The sequence below is a fragment of the Xenopus laevis genome, chromosome 3S (assembly GCF_017654675.1).
Source record: "Xenopus laevis strain J_2021 chromosome 3S, Xenopus_laevis_v10.1, whole genome shotgun sequence".
Taxonomy (NCBI): Eukaryota; Metazoa; Chordata; class Amphibia; order Anura; family Pipidae; genus Xenopus; species Xenopus laevis.
The window spans coordinates 130,682,733-130,699,534 of NC_054376.1; the positions used below are offsets into that span (position 1 = coordinate 130,682,733).

The window sequence follows — 16,802 nt, forward strand, 5'->3', positions numbered from 1 at the left end:
CAGCCTGTGTCCTATATATGGTCACAGAACAACCCCTCAGTGACTTCTAATATCCTTATCATTTACAGTAGGGGGTACATTATCCCTTATAATACATGAGTGATACTCAGAGTTCCCTGTATAACTCAGCCTGCAGCCTTGTGCCTTTATATGGTCACAGAACAACCCCTCAGTGACTTCTAATATCCTTATCATTTACAGTAGGGGGTACATTATCCCTTATAATACATGAGTGATACTCAGAGTTCCCTGTATAACTCAGCCTGCAGCCTTGTGCCTTTATATGGTCACAGAACAACCCCTCAGTGACTTCTAATATCCTTATCATTTACAGTAGGGGGGTACATTATCCCTTATAATACATGAGTGATACTCAGAGTTCCCTGTATAACTCAGCCTGCAGCCTTGTGTCTTATATGGTCACAGAACAACCCCTCAGTGACTTCTAATATCCTTATCATTTACAGTAGGGGGTACATTATCCCTTATAATACATGAGTGATACTCAGAGTTCCCTGTATAACTCAGCCTGCAGCCTTGTGCCTTTATATGGTCACAGAACAACCCCTCAGTGACTTCTAATATCCTTATCATTTACAGTAGGGGGTACATTATCCCTTATAATACATGAGTGATACTCAGAGTTCCCTGTATAACTCAGCCTGCAGCCTTGTGTCTTTATATGGTCACAGAACAACCCCTCAGTGACTTCTAATATCCTTATCATTACAGTAGGGGGTACATTATCCCTTATAATACATGAGTGATACTCAGAGTTCCCTGTATAACTCAGCCTGCAGCCTTGTGCCTTTATATGGTCACAGAACAACCCCTCAGTGACTTCTAATATCCTTATCATTTACAGTAGGGGGTACATTATCCCTTATAATACATGAGTGATACTCAGAGTTCCCTGTATAACTCAGCCTGCAGTCTTGTGCCTTTATATGGTCACAGAACCCCTCAGTGACTTCTAATATCCTAATCATTTACAGTAGGGGGTTCACTATATACTCATGCAATTACCCCTCTTGCTGTTGCCCCATTAGGGTGAATGACAGCATACTGTTTGTGAATGACGTGGATGTGAGGGAGGTTACTCACAGTATTGCGGTGGAAGCTCTGAAGGACGCCGGATCCATCGTGCGTCTATACGTGATGCGCAGAAAACCCGCTTCTGAGAAAATCATCGAGATCAAACTTATCAAGGGACCCAAAGGTGGGGGACATAGAAATAGTGGCACTAATATAACTGTTGAATGTTCTGTGTCTCTTGGTTGGGATTCTTGTCCGACTGTTCCAACATGATCTGCTCAATGGGGTGAAAACACAACAGCTCTTTGACTTGGAATGTTCCAGAAGTCCCCCATGATGGTCAGGTGCTGGTTGCTTGGGGCCCTAGTCTTTATGGTTGGAATGTTCCATCACGATGGACCAAAGGGGTTATTAACTAATCACAATTGGTTCCCTGGACACTGTCTTTATTGAGGAGGTGGGAGATGATTTAAGAAGGCTTGAGACTCTCTCCAACATCTCTAGTGTGTGGTATAATCTTCTGCGTTCCTCCTGCAGGTCTGGGCTTTAGCATTGCTGGGGGAGTGGGCAATCAGCACATCCCAGGGGATAACAGTATCTACGTCACCAAGATCATTGAGGGGGGAGCGGCACACAAGGACCTGCGCCTACAAATCGGAGACAAGATCCTTGCGGTGAGAACTTTTCTCTATTCGTCTCATCACTTCTCCCAAATAATTGTTTTCTTCTCAGTATCCCCCCCTTCCAGAACTCCATGCCCCCCATCCCTAGTACTCAGAGCCTGTGTTTTACGTGAGCAGGTGAATAACGTGGGTTTAGAAGATGTCATGCATGAGGATGCGGTGGCTGCTCTGAAGAACACCTCGGATATTGTGTACCTCAAGGTGGCCAAGCCAACCAACGTCTATCTCAATGATTCCTACGCTCCACCTGATATCACCACCTGTAAGGGCCTGTCTGTCCATATGTCTCTTTGTCCTTCTCTTTCCTCACTCTGTCTCTTCCCTTGGGTGCCTCTAGCACCCACTCATTCTTCCTACACCCCCTCTCTCATTGGTCGCTTGTCAGAGAGCCATTCTAACGTCCTTTGCCCAATTCTGCTCCTCCCCTTTTATTTTGTGCTCCATCCCTTTTATTTTGTGCCCCTCCCTTTTATTTTGTGCCCCTCCCTTTTATTTTGTGCCCCATCCCTTTTATTTTGTGCCCTCGCATTTTATTTTGTGCCCCTCACCTTTTATTTTGTGCCCTCCCCTTTTATTTTGTACCCCATCCCTTTTAATTTGTGCCCCATCCCTTTTAATTTGTGCCCTCCCCTTTTATTTTGTGCCCTGCTCTTTTATTTTGTGCCCCTCCCCTTTTATTTTATGTCCCTCCCTTTTATTTTGTGCACCTCCCCTTTTATTGTGTGCCCCTCCCCTTTTAGTTGGTGCCCTCCCCTTTTTTGGTGCCCTCCCTTTTTGTTGTATGTCCCTCCCCTTTTATTTTATTCCAACTCCCCTTTTATTTTGTGTCCCTCCCCTTTTATTTGGTGCCCCATCCCTTTTATTTGGTGCCCCATCCCTTTTATTTTGTGACCCTCCCCTTTTGTTGTGTGTCCCTCCCCTTTTATTTTGTTCCAACTCCCCTTTTATTTTGTGTCCCTCCCCTTTTATTTGGTGCCCCTCCCCTTTTGTTGTGTGTCTCTTCCTATTTATTTTGTTCCAACTCCCCTTTTATTTGGTGCCCCTCCTCTTTTATTTGGTGCCCCTCCCCTTTTATTTTGTGCCCTTCTCTGCCCCTCTTTGCTGTTTTTTCATTTTCCCCATTATTTGTCTCCAGCCTACTCCCAGCAGTTGGACAGTGACCTCTGTCACCCGAGTTACCTGGGCCCTGAATATGCACCGATAATGACCCCGACGTCCCCCAGGCGGTATTCCCCCATTCCCAAGGAGCTGATGGGAGAAGAGGAGGTTCCCAGGTGAGCAATAGGACAGACAGGGGGAGGGGCCATGTCATTTAAAGGGATATTGCCCAGGAAAACGTGTTTTTTTCCAAACACATCAGTTAATATTGCTGCTCCAGCAGAATTCAAAAAAGCAAATGGTTTAGTTTAGTTTTGAAATCTTACATGGGGCTAGAAACATTGTCATATTGTTTCCCAGCTGCCCCTAGTTATGTGACTTGTGCTCTGATAAACTTCAGTTGAAGTCATATGACACCCCCCCAAGCAGCCTAACAACTAGGGATGCACCAAATCCACTATTTTGGATTTGGCCACCCCCCAAATCCTTTGTGAATGATTCGGCTGAATACCAAACCATTCAGAATCCTAATTTGCATACGCATATGCAAATTAGAGGTGAGAAGGGGAAAACATTTTTTACTTCCTTGATTTGTGACAAAAAGTAATGCGATTTCCCACTCACCCCTAATTTGCATATGCAAATATGCAAATTAGGATTCGGTTCGGCCGGCCAAATCTGAATCCTGCTGAAAAAAGCTGAATTCTGGCCGAATCCCAAACCGAATCCTGGATTCAGTGCATCCTTACTAACAACAGAACAATGGGAAGGTAACCAGATAGCAGCTCCCTAACACAAGATAACAGCTGCCTGGTAGATCTAAGAACAACACTCAATAGTAAAATCCAGGTCCCACTGAGACACATTGTTACATTGAGTAGGAGAAACAACAGCCTGCCAGAAAGCAGTTCCATCCTAAAGTGCTGTCTCTTTCTGAAATCACATGACCAGGCAAAATGACCTGAGATGCACCTACACACCAATATTACAACTAAATACACTTGCTGCTTCAGGAATGACATTTTATATTGTACAGTGAATTATTTGCAGTGTAAACAGTGTTATATAGAAATAAAAACTACATCATAATAATCATCACATAATCCCTTTAAGGACCACGGGTCACTGGTTACTTGGTGGCCCCTCTGTGTAACTATTGCTGAACCTTTTTGTGGTTCTTACAGGGAACCTCGCAGAATTGTCATACACCGTGGATCTACTGGCCTGGGATTTAATATTGTCGGAGGAGAAGATGGAGAAGGGATCTTTATCTCATTTATTCTGGCCGGGGGACCAGCCGACCTTAGCGGAGCCCTTAGAAAGGGAGACCAGATCATGTCTGTAAGTAACTAAACTATAGTTGAGCAGTTACATCATTTCTTGAGGTGTGAACTACAACTATGAACCAGAAACAGTAGATACAAGAGAAGATACAAGTGTCTTTCCCACTATAGTCCTGATCTACAGTATGTCTCTATCATCTGCCTCAGCCTTATTTCCTTCCTCAGTCTGTTATGTTGGTTCCATCTAGTCTTCTCTAAAGGGCCCAGACTCATTCCTTCTCCTGTACAACCTTCCCCTACATCTACATAAAGAACTCAAGCTTATCCCCCAGTACAGTCTTATGTCTGTCCCTTCCCCTATCTACTTAAAGAGCTCAGGCTTATGTTGTCCCATCAGGTGAATGGAGTAGACTTGAGGAGTGCTACACATGAACAGGCTGCACTTGCTTTGAAGAACGCAGGACAGACAGTTACTATCATAGCCCAATATAAACCAGAAGGTAAGTGCTTGTTGTCTTGCTGACTATTTGGCTGTGGCCAAACTCTAACTCTTCTGACCTTTATAAAGTCCATTGAGTTCTTACTAGACATATTTTGTATGTGAGTTGACCCAGTACAAATATTGTTTGAGATTTTCCTCCATGAGTGGAAAGGATTCCCAAAAACCCCAAAGACTTTTCCAGTCTTTTCTTCTGACTCTACAGCACACAAGTCTCTTTGGGTTTGAATTCCTTACTGAGTTAGTGCTCATCATATCCTAAAGGATAATCCCTCCTGAATTGTTCCATTTCAACTCATTTTTAGGGCTTTTCCTTCTCTATAGCTGGGAAATCAGTAAAGGATAAATCTAAGCTGCACCCCTGATCTAATGCAGAGAGCAGTTATATTATTATTGTAGGGCAGTAGCTCCGGGATGTACCGGGAATTAAATGGTTTAAACTGCTGTATCATCGGCCTTTAATGTCCTTGTCCAACCCACAGGGTATTGAACTAGGCCAGCGATTTAAGCAAAAGAAACAGGATGGATTTCAAGAATAAATTCCAGTGAAATCCATGCTGCTCTGGTTTGAACTCTCATTAGTGCGCTCACATTCATGCGTTGGCCATAAAATGATGGGACCCCAGCTATAAGTGATACATTTAATCAGTAGCAAGAAGGGCAGTTATTTAAGGAAAGAAGATGAGATGAATCTAGGAATGATGGTGCTTGAGGCCCACATGAGTATCCACCTCCAGGGAACACTGACCCTTTTTTGAGTTTGTCATTAGATCACATATTCTCCATTTCTAAACTGAGTTTAGGTCAAACTCATGACATGGGTGCCATTATCTTTACAATGTAGGGATTTTCGAAAACAAAATGGACATAAGTTGCTGTCCCTATCTGGTGTTACCTCGGAAAGGGGAAGAAGAAGGGTTGGATTGTAAAGAGGCTCCTTTCCTGCACTGTTACCTTCTGAAAAATAAGGTCTATGTATAGACCTGCTGAAAGACTATTCTTTATCAGCTACTAGTGTATCCCATCCAGTGATGTTAGTCCCTGTGCCAAGTGTCTACCTCCATAGGTTTAAAGTGTTGGGGTGAACTTACAGACTTTTTCATGAATCCCCCTCATGAAGAGGTTTGGTGCAGGTCTGGACTGAGAATTAAAATAGGCCCTAGCATTTCAGGTACATGAAGGCCCAATCAGCCCACATAGAGGCCCAAACAGCCCCCACCAGCCCACTAAATACTGACTTTCTATGGGACCTTATAGCAGCCTCTCTGGCATTTGCCAGAACCCGCAGATTGCCAGTCTGGGCCTGGTTGGGCGTGAGCTAGAGTCTGGGGGTGAGGAAACCTAGAGGTTGGAGACGAAGTGAGAAACCATGGATGAGGATTAGCTAGTGGATCATAAAGTAGATCCTATATGAAGATACTCTAAGGGTTCATAATCGTGGGGCTAACAGCTTTGGGATCCACCAAGGCGTGTAGGGGGTTACTACCTAGAGTAGTCTTTTGAGTTGCTCTAGGATGCTGTGTTATGTACTTCATTATTCTAACACAAAATTGAATTTCATACAAACTGGATCATTTAATGACTTAGAAATGGTTTGGAGACCATTTCCCCATTTATTTATAAAGTACTGAATGATCAACCCAAAGCAGGGACTGACCTAACTTATATTGGGTACCGAAATCACAGGACTTCCATGTTTTGTCCCCAGAGTACAGCAGGTTTGAAGCCAAAATTCACGATCTACGGGAGCAGCTGATGAACAGCAGTCTGGGCTCTGGAAGTGCTTCTCTGCACAATGCCAATGGTGCAAAGAGAGGCTTCTACATCAGGTGAGACACCATCCATGGGCCATCTAAAGATGTTTGTCAGGAAGGAGGATTAGATGTAAGAGGGGCTGGTGAGATACACTAGAAGGTTGGTTGGTTGGGAGGTTGGTGAATGGCCACCCAGGGCAGCTAGTTGCCATAAAGGAGGGTTGTGGTAGTCAGAAGCAGTGATGATGGGTTAGATAGGAGTGTTGTGTTGGTCACACAGATGCATCAGAAGGTAGTGGGAGTGGTGTTACAATTCACTAAAAGATGTCTTTTATGTTATCCCCCATTACCTCGGTGGTCTTCCTCTCTTTGCTCCCATCAGTGCGCCTCTAATAGACCTGGATCTTGGTACATCTTAGTTTATTATACTTTTCTTCTTGCACGCAGACATCTGATTGCCTTATGTGTATCCCTTCTCTCCACCATCCTTATATCCTCCTTTTTCCTTCCCCATGGGGCTCTTGCAGGGCACTTTTTGACTATGACAAGACCCGGGACTGTGGCTTCCTGAGCCAGGCTCTCAGCTTTAAGTTTGGGGACATCCTCCAAGTCATCGATGCGACAGATGAAGAGTGGTGGCAAGCCCGCCGTGTTCTGCCAGAGGGGGAGGAGATTGGATTCATCCCCAGCAAGAACAGGTGGGTAGAACTAAGTACATTTCGGCTTCAATCCGGCATAGAATGGAACAGTCCCAAGCAAAGGCTACAATCAAGAGAAATGGCAGTAGGTCATTGTAGCTACTATGGAGGCCTCTTCAGAACTTAGTTCAGGTAGTTATGGACCTCACCAGAATGCAAAGTCTTCTACAGCAAACTAACTTGATAAACATCTGGATTGCAGCCCAATAAACAATACTTAAGGTTGTTCAACTTATTTCAATAATATCTGGTTCTACAGAACATTATCCATCATGTCTAACACTGCCCAGAAATCAACAATAGGCCACACTTGCCAAGTCTCCTTGACAATATCTGACACTTGTGCAACTTGTCAATAGCCAATGCAACTTACTGTTCAACACAACTTATGTTAATGTTACAACCCAGTTACTCATACAACACAATGCTGTGCTACCCTTCTGCGTGTCCCTTACACCCATTTCTTTCTCCTAATGTTATAGGGTTGAGAGGAGAGAATGGTCTCGACTGAAGGTAAGATGTGTATTATGTTGTGGTATTTTGTGTTTATGTAGTTGTGTTGGGAGACATTGGGGGCTGCTGCCTCACTGCATTCTGCCTTATGTACATTGAAAGAACGCTCTGTGCTTATTTAGTTATACCATCATAATATCATATTAGGGTACAATAATTAAAGGCAGAGATAAACTCTGCACCAAACAGCCATGTTTTCCCTATAATGGGGCAATATACACCGTGCAGAACAGTAACACTAAAAGTACCTTCATTTTTCTGACTTCCTTTGTCCTTCAGAGCAAATGTGGGAGGACGATACGTTATTAATCCTATTAACAGTCACATATACAGTACACCCCTGTATAATGGACTCTTCCTTATCTGTAAACCTGAAACAAAGGCAGCAACTCAGGGAAGATATTGTTTATACTGATTTTTTAGTATTTTAAAATAAAATAATAAGCAGAAAACATTTCACGAGTGTATGCTGCCCTTTTAAACTGTTATGACAAGGTCTACTGCAAATATCGGTGTTTTCAACGTTAATGTGTGCCTGTTCCCACAGTTCTCTCTGCATGCTTGGTCTGTCTGTCTTTCTGTCTCTGTTGTATCTGTCTGTCCCTTTCATTCTCTTTCCTTTGCTCTCTCTGTATTTTACTTTCTTGCTGCACAGGACCGAAGCTCAGGAGGGTCTCAGAGTAGGTATCTTCTGCTGCTCCCTCATCCCAAGCCTATGTCCTCCTCCTTCTCCTGTTCTCCTGCTACCAACCCTCCCATTCAGCTGTTCCCTTCTTGTTCCTCCCCAGCTATGGATGTTCAGTCTAGGAACACAACTCTTTCCCTACTTTTCAATGGCACAAATGCAAATGGACTGCTGAGATACCTGAGGCCAATGGTAACTGTGATAGAGTTAACGACCATGATAGAGCCCCAGGAGTTCTCACAGTTCCCTTAGCATGTACATGGGATACTGCCATTGAATTATGCTACTGGCTTGACCAAGTCTATGATCAGCTACAAATTTGAGATTCTTTATAGTAGTAATGTGCATACAAGCTTTTGTTATTCAGGCATTGTTGGGATCCCATGAGCAAATAAAGTTGACATTGTCCATGTCCCTGGCCTAGAACCTACTGGTGGAGCAGTGCTGTTGCCTAAATATAATGCACATTGTAGCCTTGTTTCCCACAAGTCTTTTATTGGCCGGGATTAGTGTTTTGTTGTAATTGGATGATCATTCTGTGGTCCTTTCCATAAGTGTGGCACATCAAGGACAATGTGTGGGTTCTCTAAACTCTGGGATAGATGGTCTTCATTCCTCTTCATATTATATAGAGGTTCATAGACATAGTCTTCATATTGTCTACAGTTATGTACCTGTGTAATAATTCTGATAAATTGAGACTTTAGAATCTTGTAAATAATACTAAATATATATTATTTCCTGTCATTGTTTCCCAATGGCAGTTTGCAGATCCCCCTCATGATGCAGTACTTGGCATCTCCCAGCCCTTTATAGTCATCTCCTTGGGCCAAATTATTTAAAGCAAGGAACATACTGAGATTATCTTGTCATTGGGAAAATTGAGACCTAAGTGTCTGTATGTCATACTCAATGATTCAAGCTTTATCTTCTTCACTTACTGGGACTCATCGATGGGCTTCACTATAGCACCGGACATGGTGTCAACCCACCTTCTCTAGATATTTTCGTGGCTTTATCATATGGATATGACCCTTTACGAAGTACATTCAAGGAATATGTTTCTGTTGGTTTTCTACAACAGTTGTACCTTAATATGAAATCTTTTGAATAGGTTTTATGTTGGGTCATCTTTATCATTATCTAAAATACTGAATGGCTTTCTCAAACGTAGATTAAATGAATGATTCCTTTTGCCAAAGTAACATACCATAACTAAATATTTAACATATATTGTTAAGGGTTAACAATAAATAAATAAAAATAATACTGAATGTGATCCCTTAGTAAAATTTCAATTAAATTGCCCCTCCCTCAGATGTCAGACTTACTGGCCTATAATTGCCAGGCTGACATTGTTTAAATATAGGAATTACATGAACTTTCCTCCAATCCACAAATACCATACCAGATGAAAGCAAGTCTATAAAAATCAACTAAACAGAACTTTCTAAATACCCAAAGGCTGTATTTCATCTGGCTCCATTGCCTTGTTCACATCATTTTTGTACACAGTAATTTTGCATACCACATACTGATTTCATTTACCACTGACTAGATTAAGCAGAGCCATCAGTCCCCTTATCAGGTCGGTGTTGAAGCTCTGATTTCTCAGTAGTATACAGTGAAGAAAATAAATGATTAAGCACATTTGTCTTTTTTGCATCCTTATAAACAAATTATTGCCAATATTTAATGGAGCCACGCTCTCAACTTGCATCTTTTCACTATTATTATACTTACAAATAGTTTTGTGGTTAGTCTTAGCCTGTGTTGCAATCAGCTCCTCATTTTCTGTGTTTGACTGTGGGTGACTAACAACATCAAAGCCTCTTCCTTAGTATCACAAGAACCTGAAGCCAGTCTTAGCTCAACCCTCTAATGGTGCATCTCTACTCTCTCCTGCACGACTATTACCAACCTGTTGTATGGTGTGAATTGCACTTTTTCTTGTTAGAAAATGCTGAGTAACTGTATTATGGGGACTCTTTGAGAAACTTTTGATCTCTCGGCAGCCCATTTGTGTTACCACCATCTCTGCTATTCCTTATTATATTAATTACTTAGCTTCCTTAAAGAGTCTCAACTGTCCAGTGCTCCTATCTTCAACTGCCATTTCTGCTATTCCTCTACTGTCCATTGCTCCTATCCCCAACTGCCAACTCTGCTTTTCCTCTACTGTCCAGTGCTCCTATCCCCAACTGCTAGTTCTGCTATTCCTCTGTTGTCCAGTGCTCCTATCCCCAACTGTCAACTCTGCTTTTCCTATACTGTCCAGTGCTTCTATCCCCAACTGCCATCTCTGCTATTTCTCTACTGTCCAGTGCTCCTATCCCCAACTGCCAACTCTGCTTTTCCTATATTGCCCAGTGCTCCTATCCCCAACTGCCATCTCTGCTTTTCCTCCACTGTCCGGTGCTCCTATTCCCAACTGCCATCTCTGCTATTCCCATACTGTCCGGTGCTCCTATCCCCAACTGCCATCTCTGCTATCCCTCTACCGTCCAGTGCTCCTATCCCCAACTGTCATCTCTGCTTTTCCTCTACTGTTTAGTGCTCCTATCCCCAACTGCCATCTCTGCTTTTCCTATACTGTCCAGTGCTCCTACCCCCAAGTAGTTCATACTCACTAACAGCTCTTACTTTCCAATAGGTCGAGAGGAGACAGTGCTGAGCTATGAGGTTGTGGTTCAAATGGAAGGTACATGTTCCTTTATCTGTCAGTCTGTCTGTCTATATAAGGGTCAGGGGTCCCCAACAAGTTTAGGAGCAACACAAGCATGAAAATAATTCTTGGAGATGCTAAATAAGGGCTGTGATTGGCTATTGGTAGCCCATATGTGGACTGGCAGCTACAGGAGGCTCTGGCCGTACATCTGTTATTATACAACAAAACTTGCCTCCAAGCCTGGAATTCAATAATAATCTCCTGCTTTGAGACCACTGAGAGTAACATCCAAGGGGTTGGAGAGTAACATGTTACTCACGAGTTACTGGTTAAATGACACACCCTCAGGGTTTTAGGTGCTCCCGGCCATTGAGTATCTTGAGTCCGGCCTTAGTAGCCTTAGAGTATCTTTGTGTATCTCCAGTATGTTTGTAGATCAGCCAATAGTTACAGGTATAGCTCTAGCCCCACCCACTATAACCAAACTACCGCCAGCATGTCCATGTCCAACCCAAACACCGGCATTTCATCCTGACCAGTTATAGTTAGACTTTCCCAGAAACACTTGTCTTCTTCTGTCCTTGTTCCAACTAAATGAATTCTTATTAATGGCGGAATATGTCACTAATCCCCCTGTCTCTGTCCACCCCAGTGCATTATGCTCGTCCTATTATAATCCTGGGCCCAGGGAAGGACAGGGTTAATGATGACCTGCTCTCCGAATTCCCTGACAAGTTTGGCTCCTGTGTCCCACGTACGTATCTTCCACTCACCTGGGAAATGGGCGGGGACTATTGGGGTAACTCAGGTACTTACTGTCCTCCTCTCATTGGCTCACAGACACGACCCGCCCCAAGAGGGATTATGAAGTGGACGGGAGAGATTATCACTTTGTTTCTTCTCGGGAGAAAATGGAAAAGGACATTCAGAGCCACAAATTCATTGAGGCGGGACAGTATAATGGGCACCTGTATGGCACCAGTGTGCAGAGCGTCAGGGAGGTGGCCGAGCAGGTAACTACTACTCCTTATGTCTACTGACACTTCCACTCATCATACTCCTCCTATTAACCCTTCCACTCATCATACTCCTCCTCCTCCTATTAACCCTTCCACTCATCATACTCCTCCTCCTATTAACCCTTCCACTCATCATACTCCTCCTCCTATTAACCCTTCCACTCATCATACGCCTCCTATTAACCCTTCCACTCATCATACTCCTCCTCCTATTAACCCTTCCACTCATCATACTCCTCCTCCTATTAACCCTTCCACTCATCATACGCCTCCTATTAACCCTTCCACTCATCATACTCCTCCTATTAACCCTTCCACTCATCATACTCGTCCTCCTATTAACCCTTCCACTCATCATACTCCTCCTATTAACCCTTCCACTCATCCTCCCCCTCCTATTAACCCTTCCACTAATCCTCCTCCTTCTATTAACCCTTCCACTCATCATCTTCCTCCTATTAACCCTTCCACTCATCATACTGATTATATTTAACCCTTTGACTCATCATACTCATCCTATTAACCCTTCCACTCATCATACTCATCCTCCTCCTATTAAACCTTTGACTCATCATACTCATCCTATTAACCCTTCCTCGCATCATACTCATCCTCCTCCTATTAACCCTTCGATTCAGCATACTCATCCTATTAACCCTTCCACTCATCATACTCATCCTTCTCCTATTAACCCTTTGACTCATCATACTTATCCTATTAACCCTTCCACTCATCATACTCATCCTTCTCCTATTAACCCTTTGACTCATCATACTCATCCTATTAACCCTTCCACTCATTATACTCATCCTCCTATTAACCCATTGACTCATCATACTCATCCTATGAACCCTTCCATTCATCATACTCATCCTCCTATTAACCCTTTGACTCATCATACTCATCCTATTAATCCTTCCACTCATCATACTCATCCTCCTCCTATTAACCCTTTGACTCATCATACTAATCCTTCCACTCATCATACTCATCCTCCTCCTATTAACCCTTTGACTCATCATACTCATCCTATTAACCCTTCCACTCATCATACTCATCCTCCTCCTATTAACCCTTCGACTCATCATACTCATCCTATTAACCCTTCCACTTATCATCCACCTCTTCCTCCTATTAACCCTTTGACTCATCATATTAACTCTTCCACTCATCATACTCCTCCTCCTCCTATTAACCATTTGACTCATCATACTCATCCTTCCTCTCACTGCCCTACTCATCCTCCTCCTAATAACCCTTCATTTCACAGCCCTACTGATTCTCCTTCTATTAACCCTTCCTCTCTATGCCCTACTCATTCTTCTCCTATTAACCCTTCCTCTCTGTGCCCTACTCGTCCTTCTTCTATTAACCCTTCCTCTCAAAGCCCTACTCATCCTCCTCCTATTAACCCTTACTCTGATAGAACTACTACACTTCCTTCTATTAACCCTTCCTCGGAATCCTACTGATCCTCCTGATATAAACCCTTAATCAGAGTTCTTACTTATCCTCCAATTTACCCTTTCCTTCTCAGAGCTCTGTGGATCTCCCTCCCCACTGCCAGTATTAATTCTTGTTCTGTTAAGTAGAACTCTTAACCCTTCCCGTTTCTGAGCCCAGTAGTTATTTTAACCCTTTCTTTGTGAATCCTATGTCTAGTAAACATGCCCCTTCTAGAGTCTATTACCTCACACTAGTCCAACTTCAATTAACTCTTGCTCTTCCAGCCCTAATTCAATTAACCCTTCCCCATCAACTATTCACTAGTTATATTAACCATTTCCCTGCCATCACAGGTCTAGTAACCATCCTCCTTCCAGAGTCCTAGTTCTATTCCAGACCCCTATGAGTCGAAGTTTTGTTAACCCTTTCCAGATTTTTCCCAGATTCATTCATCTTCTTCTCTTGTAACAGGGGAAGCACTGCATTCTGGATGTATCCGCTAACGCAGTAAGGCGCCTGCAGGCTGCACAGCTCCAAGCAATTGCCATTTTTATACGGCCCAAATCTCTGGAGAATATCCTGTAAGTACCCCCTGCTGTCTTGTGCCTCCTCCTCTCGCTGCTCTCACTGTGTTGCCTTATGGTCCCTCTCTCTCTCTTTCCGGTGGTCTCTAACCCCCAGTCTGTCTCTTTTTTCACCACAGAGAAATTAACAAACGTTTAACAGAGGAACAAGCCAGAAAAACCTACGAGAGAGCCACCAAGCTTGAGCAGGACTTCACAGAGTGTTTCTCAGGTGAGAGACTGCTGGCGATATATATATATATGTATATAATAGTGTATATATAATAATATTGGGGTCAAGCCTCAGTTCCTCTCCCTTGGCCTCACTCTCTGTTCTTTTGTTTCCCCCCTTTCCTATTGCCCTTCCTTTCTCTCCTTTCAGCGGTGGTGGAGGGGGATAGCTTTGAAGAGGTCTACCATAAAGTTAAGGGGATTATCGAGGACCTCTCAGGGCCCTACATTTGGGTTCCATCTCGTGAGAGACTTTAAAATCTGCCTCCACCTTCAAACCCACCAGAAACCAGCGGAGTGTCCCCTTCCCTCGGAGCGTGTTACATCGGGGGACAGTAAGGCACTTTGGATGCCCCCCAAGGCCTTTACAACTTGCCGCCCTTCTCCAGGGTGCCTTATCTCTAAACGTGGGTGAAATCCTCCACTCCTGCTCTTCTGATTTTACACAGCTCCTTGGGGGAGTGGTTTCCTTCTGACTTTCCCCTGCGGTATGAAGTGGGTGGGGCTTTCTCTGGCCTCGCCCAGTGCAGTGGGTGGGGCCTGGTGTACAAAGAGACTTTAGTCCAGTTTTTTATCTCGCTGTCTGCGTTTATCTTGTGCATGCGTCTTACACTGGAGGAGGGGGTCTAGATTAATGGACAGAGACCCCGTTATCGCCCCCATACTGCACACAGAAGAAGTGAGGTTCAGTTTGGACAAGATTGCCGCAGTATGTGGCGGGAGATTCTCAAATGTCTCAGAGCTTTTCTTTCCTCCCCTTTCATAATGAGAATAAAATCTCTCACCTCTCATAAGGGGGAGAATCAAATAGTCACACAAGGGAGAGGAGTAAGGGGAAGGGGAATTCTGGCTCGGGCAGAAGAGAACATTCAGTACAGTAATAAAAAAATAAAACTATTTTATGTGGATAAATAAAATGTTATATATTTACTCGCTGTCTTTGGTTTTCTTTCACTTAATTAAAACATTTCCCCCGGTCTTGCCCTTTGTGTTGATTAAATAACCCCCCGCCCATCTGATGCTCTTTAGAAGTAGTTTGCACCAAGCGGAGCAACCTAAAATGATTTCTGATGGTCAACATAAAAAATAGACCTCTGGAATGACCAACAAATCAACTCAAGGATTCTCAAGTAGGGACCTCTAAGATCTTTTAAAAGGAACCACAGATGGAAAATGGGAAGTCTCAGTGTAGAATGAAACTAGAGTGTCTGAATAGAAGCATAAGGGATCCAATGGAAGGGACTATGAGGCTTGGTGCCCCATAACCACCACCGTCCATCTGATTTACTTTAGAATTAGTTTGCACAAAGCAGAACTACCTAAAAGGATTTCTAGATTTTTTTTCTAGATATTTTCTAAAAAAAAATAGACCCCTTTGGAATGACCAACCAATCAACTCAAGGAGCATCAAGTAGGGACCTCTAAGACCTTCTTAAAGGAACCATAGATGGAATCAATTGAAAGGGACAATTGGGTCTTTAGGTATTTTTGTTTTGATGTAATGTATTCATGAGAACATGTCATCCTCAGGATTTCTGTGCTTTCCAATTACTCTCTGGTGTTCCTCTGGTTGTCCTCCTATGGGGTCTTTAGGTATTTTTGTTTTGATGTAACAGATCAATCTAGAAGTCAAGATACATACTAAGGAACTTATAGTAAGCAGGAGGATGTATCCCTAGAAGAAGTTCTTGAAGGGCTTAAATGTATTCATGAGAACATGTCAACCTCAGGATTTTTGTGCTTTCCAATTACTCGCTGGTGTTCCTCTGGTTGTCCTCCTATGGGGTCTTTGGGTATTTTTGTTTTGATGTAACAACTCAATCTAAAAGTCAAGATACATACTAAGGAACTTATAGTAAGCAGAGTTGGATGTATCCCTAGAAGAAGTTTTTGAAGGGCTTAAATGTATTCATGAGAACATGTCAACCTCAGGATTTTTGTGCTTTCCAATTACTCTCTGGTGTTCCTCTGGTTGTCCTCCACGAGCATATAAAATTTCAGATGGAGAAGGCTAAGCAGAAAGGCAAATTTGGTAGGTTGGGTACCACAGTGTATGTTATATGGAGCAAAGCGTTAAGTTGAAGGCAAAGTGTCCTTTTGTTTCGTGTAAGAGGACAAATAAATATTAGGAACGGATTGTTCTCCTGGCACCCCATGTACAACAGCGATGGAATAAGTCTGCAACTGATGAAATACCTGCCCATGGTGGCATCTACCCACGTGTCCTGAGTCAGTTAAGCAAAATATCTCTAGTATTTAGAAAAGGTACGTTGCATAACAATCTCAGCATTGGGGTCAGTAACAAGATTGTCCCTTTATAAGGGTTTCATTCCCCGTGTTGTACAAATAGATGGATCCCTAATAGCCATATTGGGAGTGCGGCTAATGAACCTTCATTCACTAAGGTAGAGCAGGTACAAGGAAGACTGGACTAACATGGGGTTTCATCTTTACTCTAGGAAGGGCCTTCTGTAGCCAAATGAGAGATTCAGTTTAGTATTTGGACTGGTATTGGGCTGAACCCCAAAATATAAGATTTGTTGCATGCCTTTAATTAAGTCTGCACATTACCAGCTATTCTAACTTACTCAAAGTCCCTGGGGGCACCTTGAGCCTAAAGATGGTTG

General features: G+C 43.2%; 1 protein-coding gene across 7 annotated transcripts in view; it reads left to right on the forward strand.

Annotated features, from left to right (window-relative positions):
- LOC108703559 (disks large homolog 4) overlaps window positions 1-15,105 on the forward strand; it is a 78,942-nt gene extending 63,837 nt beyond the window's left edge. For all 7 annotated transcript variants that reach the window (XM_041588988.1, XM_018239749.2, XM_041588989.1 and 4 more), the window contains 16 exons: window positions 1,050-1,219; window positions 1,573-1,709; window positions 1,836-1,980; window positions 2,854-2,992; window positions 4,001-4,157; window positions 4,497-4,599; window positions 6,307-6,427; window positions 6,880-7,050; window positions 7,533-7,563; window positions 8,219-8,243; window positions 10,902-10,949; window positions 11,569-11,670; window positions 11,757-11,929; window positions 13,853-13,962; window positions 14,085-14,176; window positions 14,327-15,105. In XM_041588988.1, coding sequence (XP_041444922.1) covers window positions 1,050-1,219; window positions 1,573-1,709; window positions 1,836-1,980; window positions 2,854-2,992; window positions 4,001-4,157; window positions 4,497-4,599; window positions 6,307-6,427; window positions 6,880-7,050; window positions 7,533-7,563; window positions 8,219-8,243; window positions 10,902-10,949; window positions 11,569-11,670; window positions 11,757-11,929; window positions 13,853-13,962; window positions 14,085-14,176; window positions 14,327-14,433 — 1,831 coding nt within the window. In that variant the 3' untranslated portion in view covers window positions 14,434-15,105. The remainder of the gene's footprint in view (window positions 1-1,049; window positions 1,220-1,572; window positions 1,710-1,835; window positions 1,981-2,853; window positions 2,993-4,000; window positions 4,158-4,496; window positions 4,600-6,306; window positions 6,428-6,879; window positions 7,051-7,532; window positions 7,564-8,218; window positions 8,244-10,901; window positions 10,950-11,568; window positions 11,671-11,756; window positions 11,930-13,852; window positions 13,963-14,084; window positions 14,177-14,326) is intronic.
- Window positions 15,106-16,802: the final 1,697 nt, after the last annotated feature.